We start from the raw sequence: 9,994 nt of genomic DNA on the forward strand, positions 1-9,994 counted from the left end.
GCGAGAGATCTTTTTACTTCACAGCATCACGTGTGTCTATCACACACCCTTAGAGCTTACAGGTCCTTCATGCTTGTAGATCCCTCACCGTTGTCTGCTAGTTTCACATTTTGATTTTATGAAAATCTATATCCTGGTTATAGAACAGAATTAAAATGCTTGTGTATTGTTCAAATGAAATATTGTTTGATAGCATACGTTGACCTCAATAGCGCTTTGTTTGTAAAAATAAAAGCAGAATCTCCAAATAGTCCTGTGTTCTTCAACTGAAGATAAATATCTGCTTATATGCCCCTCAACTGCAGTGAGTAAACGAAAATTGAAAGCTGTATTACGCATTTAATTTTATACTTTTCCATATATATTTTTAATATATTTTATTTATATTAATGTGTATATATTTATACTCAGAGTAATACTTTTTTGTATTACTCGGAGCTTCTCTGGACTTTTATTGCAACTTTTCTGAATTATCCCACAAAACTTTATGAAAAAAAGTAATAAATTTCTAGTGGTTCCTGTTCAACTGTGTAACCTAAATTTCTGCTCTCAGAGTATTTTCTGCATATGAATGAGCTTTCAAGTGACTGGTAAACCTATTCTAAGTCCTCATTTGAATAAAGAGCAGCCTACATGTTTGAACAAGCGTAGTGTGCATGTGTTCTATACGTTAAAGAAATTAGATATGTAAAAACCTTCACACGACGCATGTTCCAACTACATGCATAAAATACACCTTGTATATATAAAATATTTATATGTGTATATATATTCTTTTTACAAATGGACATGCTCGTCAACTGATTAAGGTCAAAATCTCCATCTAATCAGGCTCTCTGATTCCTTAGCCCACACAAGGAGTCAGTGTCAGACCAGATGTAGAATTTTTTTTTTAAACTTTTAGTGATTTTTTTTTTTTTTTAACTTTTACGTTGCCTTTCAGAGAACAATGCGAGGAGCTTCGTGTACAGCAGATGAAGAAGCACCAGAAGGAATTGTGTGAAGACCGGCTGGCCCAGCTAGCTCTGAAGGAGGAATTGAAAAAGCAACAGAAGAAGGAGGAGCAGGTGTTTGCAGAGCTTTGGAGAGAGGATATGTTGGCTAAGGAAAAGCGAGAGGCGGTGGAGGTGCAGAAATCAGCAGAACAGAATCGAGAAATCCTGAACATGCTCAGTGCCCAGGTAGCGGTGCTCAGTGCTCGCAAAGAGGAGGCAAAGAGGCTGAAGGAAGAAGAGGCTCGATTGCTGGTAATTTCCATATCATTTTCAATTCAGGGTTGGGTATAAGGCCCTCCTAATGATAGGCTTACTAGACATTTAGATTAATCCATACCTTATTTGTATCTTCACTGATTCCATTAGTATCTGAGACCGTCCCGTTACGCTAAGCCTCTTTTCCAGAGCTGTGGCAAATGCGTTCCTGTTTGCAGAGGGAAATACATCTTTCGCAACTTAGCATGGTAAAGGATTTTGGCATTCAAAGCCTCTCAGAGCCTTCCTGGGAAATGAAAATGTTTTTAAGCTTTTGCCAGACGTCTTTGCAATTTTCTGATTTCCAGTTTCCTGCGGGATACCTAGAGAGTCTTGTGTCCCAGCAGTAACGTGTAACACCAGATCTCAGACCATGATACTTACGTTTAATCATCATGGTAAGTGCACTGAGAGGAAGCAGCAAGAGGGAGGGAGCTCCCAGAAGGGAAGGCGAGCCAGGAGCCGAAGGTGACAGCAGGGCAGGCAAGTACACTGTCCTCCCCAGTGAGAGTCCCACACTACCCAAAGGAACGGGGCAGAGCAGGGTCCGCTGACAGTAACCGGGGTCACCTAACAGTCCAAACTGCTCGGCAGGTCTGTAGCGATGAAGTTCAAGATGAAGGCAGCAAGTTAAGCCAGCAGGTCTGGATCAGGATCGACCTCAGGCACAGGCGTACCTGCAGCATAGCTCACGTAGGCACCAAGGGTGAGAGGCTGAGCCTAACTTCAGCTCCCAAGTGACTCCGCTCGGTCGGCCCTTTCTCACACCGCTCTTTCCCAGATCTCCGATCCAAGGCTTGCGTCGGGGCTGGCTGCAAGCACAGGCAGCCAAGCCCCTGTGGGGAGGTTGCAGAGCCTGTTGGTGCACTCAGGACCCTGGCACATACATGAGGAGACACATTTCTATGAAAAATTCCAACTGCTTATGCCCCAGCTGACTGAATTTCAGAATCTACAGCCTTTTTTTTTCCCCCCAACAAATTAGCTTGTGGTGCCTAAGCTCTCTCACCTATTAGTGCTGGCTGCCACTGGGCATCACATTGCAGGAGGCCATTTGGTTACCTTGGTCCAACTGTTTGGCCACCACCCTCTTTTTTTTCCTCCTCTGTCCCCAGTGTAGGCTTGCTGTAGCTGTGCTGGCTTTCATGGGGCTTGCCTAGTTCACAGTATTCTGTGTTGACTTTGTGAGTTATGGGAAACTGTTTAGTTCAGACTCAGTCTTCATTTTGCAGCTATTTATGTGTAGCGATTGAACGGTCACTCAGGGTACTCCGTTAGGCACTGGAAGCTGATGTTGGCAAGATATATACTCCACTACTTTTTAAAAATAATGACAATAATGAATCTAAAGCTCTGAAAATCCTGGCTGTAAAACAGTGGAGTCCTTATTCCAAGCTAGACGGTAATGTTTCACTTATTTAAAAACATGCAGAATAAAATCAGTTTTTTCTAACAACTCTTAAGGCACTGCCAAACCTCCCAGGCAAAGAACACTTCTGCTTAACCGGCCTGTTCAGAAAAAAGCTATTAGAATAGAAGACTGTGTAGCTTCCCCTGAAGACAGCTGCCTTGGGCTCTGTCAAGGAGGTAAATTTCTGGTAAACTGGTTTAGTGTCTGAAAAAAAAAAAAAGCTTTCTTCAAAGGGTCCATAAAGGAGAGTTTCTGTATTGAAAATGGGACATAATCCTTTTTCGGCAGAAGAGGGATGTGACAGATGGCCTCATTACAGGTTTTTCAGTGCAGAATTGGTAGCCTATAATGACCAGGGGTTTCATCTGGGTGAAGGACACACTATGGATGGCGAAGTGTCTCTGTATAATGGTTCCTTCTGGTTGTTGCAATGGAAATAGATCATTTAGGGAAGCAAAACTTGAACCTTTGCCACGATAGACCATATGTGGGCATCAAGATATCTCGGGCTGGGTGACAAAAGAGACAGCAACTTTTGCATTTGCTTTTTCATTAGCTGTTACCTACGTTAGCTGCCTTCCTCCTCCTCTGTCTTTTCTCTCCCTTATAGAATTGTGGTATCTTGAGGTGGTGGAAATCACATTCTGGCTGTAGTCTGGCAAGTGCTAGATGAGTTTCTGCAGTAGCACTTTGGTCCTGGCTTGCAGGTGGATGGTTGGTAACAATTTCTTTGTACGTTTGCGATGTTGTGTTACCCCATCATAGCAACTTTCACGGGGTAAGCGCCACAGATCCCATCCTTGGCTACTCTCATGCAACTTCACGGACGTCAGAATTCAGCCTAAGGCATGTGCCAGCTTGCCCAGTAGACTGCTATTTCCACCTTTTTTTCCTTCTTTATTGTTCAAAGGGGGTTTTTGATTACTCGGTGGTTCAAATAACAGATGCTGAGTTTCAGAGCTGTTTTACCAGCTTCTGAAAGTGAATTTGGCCGTTCAGGAAGATAGCAAAGGCAGCTTTGGCTTTCAAACACTGGAAGAGTCAGCGGGCGCTTTACGTCCTGCATAATGTTATGTTCCTTAGGAGGTGCAGCTTGTACTTCCTATGGGGAAGATTAGACACATTGTTTATGGCAAACCTGCTGATGCATGCTAGAATGTTTATTGACATTACAAAAGAGACATTTAATTTAAAAACAGGTTAACAAAACCCTGTGCCTTCAGGACAGCTGTGGCATTGTTTCTGAGACCTGTAGATAAGCTAATGATGGCCATATATTGTTTTACAACTGTGAGTGCTTGTAAACTTATTCAAATGCAGGACGTTCAGGAATTATGCGATTTACTTTATTGATGCTGCTTTGGGATTTTTTTTTCTTTTGGCTAAATAATCTTGAATATACATATACCTGTTTGAGCTTGAATATACGTTTGCTATTTTTCATTGTTCCTTTCTTAAGAACTCCGTGTTGCTGTCCATTTTCCTGTTCTTTCCAATTTAAAGCAGAATGGTTTGAAGCCACGGAAATTCAGTAACTGCCCATCAGAATAGAAGGATATAATTACTTTGTGCAATCTTATGTCAACTAGAGATGCAGTGCTCTGAACATCAGCGCAGGCACAGGACAGATAATGTATGCAGAAACAGGAGGAACACGTGGCTCTCTTGTGGGTTAGTGGTTACGGCTGCGTGTGAAGGCTTGGATGTAGATCTTAGGTGCTGCAATGGTATCGATTTCTCTAAAGAGACGACTCTGTCTATCCACTTGAAAGATCCGGAGTACATCAGGCATTCCAGTGTTTTGGTATTGAAGTGTATGTGATAATTAAAGAGAAAAATCCTGAATTCTAATGAATGATACGCTAAAACGCTCATGCTTTAACAGGTCTAATGGATGACATTAATTCTCTAATGTCAGCAAGTAAGGCTTTAAATATTTATCTTTACTCTTCAGTGTTCCAATTAAACCAATTCTAGCCATCATTTAAATTGAAGTTATGCAATGATTTTACAAGCTGGCTATTTTTACCTTTGTAGGAAGAACAGCAGCAACTGCTTAAGGTAGAAAATGAACAACTTCAGCTGAAGAAACTACAGAAACAAGAAGAATCGTCTTAATGAAGAAAAACAAGGTGAACTTGCCCTAGAGATGAAGATCTTGGAAAAATCTCTTCAGGAACCCCAGGAAGACGCTGAGGAGAAAACAAAAAGAAAAGTAAGGGCTAAAGGTGTTCATTGTGAAGTTGTGGGGCAATACCTCATCTAGACTAATTTTGTGGCCCTCAGTGAACTGCACAGCATAAATGAGATCAGACACAAGCCCTTTTCTCTGAACAAGTTGATTCTTTTGTGGTATAGCCTGTTGCTTCTCCTCCTGCCAGCGCTCGGCTTCTCTGAAGAAGCCCATTAACTGTTAAAACCACAGCAAGTACTTTAAAGCATGCTCTGCAATCAGCACGGCTACCAGGCTAGGCAAAAGAAGGGGGCTCTCAGGAAACCTTGTCCCTCTGTGCTGATTCCATTGTGTATAAATCACCTGAGCTTTTTCATCCTTATATTGCCTGGAAGTAATGGAGGTTAGAAAAATATTTTTTGTTTCATGGACCTGATCTATCAAATATTTGCAACTGCAGAGGAAAGTAAATATTTAACTTATTCTAATTCATTAACGCCAAGAAAGAGTTTTAAATCTTTAGTAGCTGGCTATTTAGGTGCTAAACTTCACATTAAATATCTTGGTGATGCCATGGAACCATGTGTCTGTCACTTCCTAAATTTAAAACAAGTAGATTGTCCAACTTCAGGGTGAAAAGGAGTCTCAAGGTAACTTTAAGACAGAGCAGAGAGCTGCATTTGTTACTCTGCTCAAGGTATTTAGAACCTCATATAGGTTAGGAAAGCTGTATAAGCTGTTAGACCTTGGCACAAGATTAGAGGAGGTGATATTTATTATTATTTATTATTATTAAATTTATAGATCCCAAGGCTTCTGGTGAGGGTGGAGTAGCCTGGTCAGCTGTGGAAAGGCTTTGTAAAATGTCTGTGTTGTAGGCAGCCGAGCTGCTATGGGGGAAGGGATCACTCTGTGTTTGTTCTGCCCTTAAGCTGTTGTCCAGGCACTGTTGACTGGCCAGGAAGAAGATTCAGCACGGCTTTTTCCCGTGGCAGGGTTTGGGATGGAGCCTGAGACTCCCAGTTCTCACATTGTCTGCAAACCACCACTTCTCTTCATGTTTTGAAAGGCTTTTTTGAACTCATTTACTCAGATCTGCAAATGTCTGTATGTTTGCAGCAAGAGCTGCTAAAGGAGCAACAGACTTACCTGGCACACCTGGCTCAACAGCAGGAGGAGGAGAAACAGCGAGAAAAAGAAGGGGATGAGCTCCTCAAGGAAGAGATGGCAAAGGTTTGGGCCAAGAAGGCTGAGCAAATGCAATTAGAAAAGGAGGCTAGAAAGCAGCTACTGAAAGACGTCCTGGATACAAGACAACTGCAGATGGAGGAGAAGTGTAAGTAATAACAGCTCGCTGTCTGCACACCAAACCGACCGCATGAAAGCAAGTCTTGGCAAAGGCAGAGGGAGTAGAACACGCTGCTTTTGAGAAGACCATCTGGCCCAGCGTGCACAGGCACGCTGGTTGAGTGGACAACAATGCTACTGTCTCTGAATCCACTTCTGAAGCTGTACTCCTACAGGCATTCCTTACGCTAATTTCCCATTGCTATTGCCAGAGCAAAGCCTAGTAAAGTAAGGGTTGTATGAGCAAGCAATCATTATTCTTAATGATATGATGATGATGATGAAGTTCTGAATGTGACATCTTTTCTGTTCTGAGTGGATGAAAAATAAATAAGCTGAGAATGCACTTGGCGATTGTTTGTGTGCCTCTTCAGAAGCAACAAAATTCAGGCTTGCTATCCAGGCTACTTGGCTTGAACTTATTCTTAATGATATGATGATGATGATGAAGTTCTGAATGTGACATCTTTTCTGTTCTGAGTGCATGAAAAATAAATAAGCTGAGAATGCACTTGGCAATTGTTTGTGTGCCTCTTCAGAAGCAACAAAACTCAGGCTTGCTATCCAGGCTACTTGGCTTGAACACAGTCTCACTGTCCCTTCAAGCTTAGCAGTGCTGTTATCTTCTAAAACGTTGTTGGTTTTTTTTCTTTTTTTTGCAGTGCAGAGAAATGCAAAGGAGCAGGAAGAACTGGCTCGAGAGAGGGAGTCACTAGCTGAAGCAATCGCAGAACTCAAGCATATAGAAGAAGAAAAATATGCAAGGTAATTTTCTTTGATGCCATCGGTTCATTTAATTACAGATCAATCTTTTAAACTTTTGAGTTTAAATTCTCATTTTCAGATAACTGAGCACTGGGTGGGCTTTCTTCTGGTCAGAGAGGCTCTGCTCCACACTGCTCAAGAGCAGCTCTGTTATATTGCAGGCGGTATTAAATGACTAATTCTGATCTCATCATAGAAATAATGATATTTCATTACATATCCCTTGTTTTGGTCTTTTTGGACCATCGTGTGCCTTACCTCCATCATGTTTATTAAATACATCCCCTTGTACTCTGAGCTGTTGTTAGGAGTGGCAGAGGTTTGGGGAGGAGGTTTAATGAAAGGTTAGTTTGTTACTTACCTTGGAGAGTTAGTGTGCTGAGGCTTACTGCTAAACTCCACCCACACACATCCCTGAAACAATCATGAAGTCAGCCACCAAAATACCAGACTACCGCACGTAATGCAGCCGCACAGGGTTCTCTTCACCTTACAGTTCCTCAGGGTGAGCACAGAGTTACACGCAGTAGCTGAAATGTTCCTCTGGGTGTCATGCGAAGCCTACATAGGGCAAAGGGCTTTATTTCACTTAATTTCCTTTTTGTACTTCGGCCCTTTCTCCACACTTGTCCGTGGGAGGTAACTGAGTAGCTCCTTCCAGAGCCGGTATCTGTTGTGTTCTCTGATGGCTTTATCGGTAACAATCGCCTGGATGTTACAGAAATCTCACCCTTCTGAGGGAAACATGCCGGGCTTCATTTTGGATAAGCTTCACTTAGCAAAGATGGCATTCAGTGGCGTCGTCGGTAAGCGCTGTGTGGTTCAACTGCGTTGCGTTAGCACGCAAGTCTTGACGAGACTGTTGGCATTTTAAGTGCCTGAACGCGTAGGTAGACTTCCGCTGCCGCTCCAGAGGGTAGCGAAAGTGATACAGGAGTCTCGAGGTAGAATGGAAGAATGATTTCATCCGACAGCCATTTCCTAGGATATTAGTACCGCACCGCAGCCGGAGCCTGCACCCTGCCTTGCCCGTTGGCAGTAACTTGTTATCTTCAGAACAAGGGAGCGGAGGTGGGCTGTGAGGCCGCTGCAGCAATGAGCCGGAGCGAGCAAAGGACTGAGACCTGACATGCTCATTCTGTCCTCTCACTGCCCCCGTGAGGGGCTGGGAGGGCGTGCTGATTACAAGGGGCTGTTCTTGCTCTTTTTTTTTTCTTGTTAAGCACCAATTTTGCAATCCGCTTTATAAACATACAACAGAACGCAATTCTTTCTCTGAGGAACGTAAGGTTAGCATGTAGCGTTTGGTTAATAGAGTGGTAGTTATTCTTAACCCCTAAAAGGAGTTTTGAACGGTTCTTTGGTCCAAGGTTGAATGCTAAGAGATTAAATAATAATAAGGAAAAAAATAGTTTATATTTTTACCCACAATTCATAAATAAGCTATTCGTATGTCATTTCCAGAAAAGTAAAGGAAGCAAAAGAATACCAAGAGCAACTCAGGGCTCAGATTGCCTATCAACAACAGGCCCGTGATGCTGAGGAAGAAGAGAAGCGGCGAGAATATGAATCGGATCTAGCGGCAGAGAGAGCTTACCAAGAAAGGGTACAGGACCTTCTATTGAGACCTTGTGAGAAATTAGCAAAGACCCACCCTTTGAGAAGAAAACTAAAGCCTAACACTCAAGAAAATAATATACGATAATTTTTTTAGCTCACTTGGTTGCCTTAAAATAACATTTTCTAAGGATGTTCATAACTGACTCAAGTTAGCAGACCCCTCTCTGCTGTGATGCTCAAAATATTTAACTGGCAAATACAAGAAACACGGTATTTTTAAAGGTTATTTTTTCCCTATTGGATTTTCTTTGACAAAATGACTGATCCAAATGAAAACGTGTGACATTTCAATGCAAGAATATTGTATGTTCTCTGCAGTATAATAGTGTATTATTATGACATGGGTGATATGCAGGCATTCTTTAAAATCTGCAAAAACTTTGTAGAAGAGTCGCAGCAAACTTATTAAAATGCCTTTCGAACTGCAAATATTTGCAAAACCTTTTTTTTGTGTTTAGACAAAAAGTACTTGGTGACTCATCTTCATTTTCCTTGTTAAATATAAAACGACGGCTCTGTTTTACTATGGGCTATAGGCAGTAAAGAGCTGATATTGCTTTGCATATCTTCTGATAGCTGTTGAATGATCTGTGGAATCTGAGAGTCCCAAAGCTTCTCTGCGAGACCTCTGCTTGGACAGATTTAATTCTGCAGGACTGAAGTTAGCATTTTCTTGCAAAAAGGGTTATTATTTATCATTTTGATGGCAACTCTGCCTCTTTGGACTGCCTTGGATTGCCACCAATGCACAGAATGGGGAGGGGGCTGCAGAGCACCAACAGAACAACACAAAAAATGGCCAGATGTCATCAGAAAGGTCTCAGACAGGAGTTGGCAGCGGGGAGAGGGGACACCTTCTTGCTCAGCTCCCCATGTTAATGGCCAGATTGTCCTTTATGCAGGAGTGGGTGACCCAAGGAGCACTCCAGGTTCTCCCCATGGCATTGCCCTCAGCCAGCTCCCTGGTAGGTATTTCATTAGTTTTTCCCTCTGTGCTTTTCAGAGGAGGGAAGTGAAGAATCCATTTGCAACCTCATATCCTTTCTTCCTCATAGACTTCGTGGCATTTCAAAATGTTTTATCTTGTTTCTCACATTTTACCATTTGAGCCTTTGCTGCTGCTCATCTGCAGATGTTTCTCTCTTTCTTCAGCTTCTACCATCTTTCCTCCAGCCCTTGCTTTTCCACCCTTTTCTTCTCCAACTTCCATCCCTCACTAAGCACTTCTACCTTCTTCCTCCTCCCTACCTGCCCCTTTCAGTGTTTGGCTCCCTGTTGGAGATTACCAGGTTTTTGTCACGTGGCAGCGTGAACGGATGCACAGAGAAGCTGATAAATGGCTGGGACCAGAGCCCAGGAGTCCCAGCTCCCAGATTTTTTGGAATGAATCGGGAATAAAACTGATTGCATGGTTGCCTCATCTTGGTT

The 9,994-nt window shown here is 42.6% G+C and overlaps 1 protein-coding gene across 1 annotated transcript in view; it reads left to right on the plus strand.

Moving 5' to 3' along the window:
• The window catches only part of CFAP53 (cilia and flagella associated protein 53), a 19,436-nt gene extending 10,519 nt beyond the window's left edge, over positions 1 to 8,917 (plus strand). Inside the window, 6 exon segments of the mRNA XM_009647706.2 lie at positions 944 to 1,247; positions 4,699 to 4,754; positions 4,756 to 4,876; positions 5,954 to 6,170; positions 6,844 to 6,946; positions 8,411 to 8,917. Of these exon segments, the coding sequence (XP_009646001.2) occupies positions 944 to 1,247; positions 4,699 to 4,754; positions 4,756 to 4,876; positions 5,954 to 6,170; positions 6,844 to 6,946; positions 8,411 to 8,651 (1,042 nt within the window). The 3' untranslated portion in view covers positions 8,652 to 8,917.
• The last annotated feature ends 1,077 nt before the right edge of the window (positions 8,918 to 9,994 follow it).

This window comes from Egretta garzetta, unplaced genomic scaffold (genome assembly GCF_000687185.1).
Source record: "Egretta garzetta isolate BGI_Z169 unplaced genomic scaffold, ASM68718v1 scaffold179, whole genome shotgun sequence".
Taxonomy (NCBI): domain Eukaryota; kingdom Metazoa; phylum Chordata; class Aves; order Pelecaniformes; family Ardeidae; genus Egretta; species Egretta garzetta.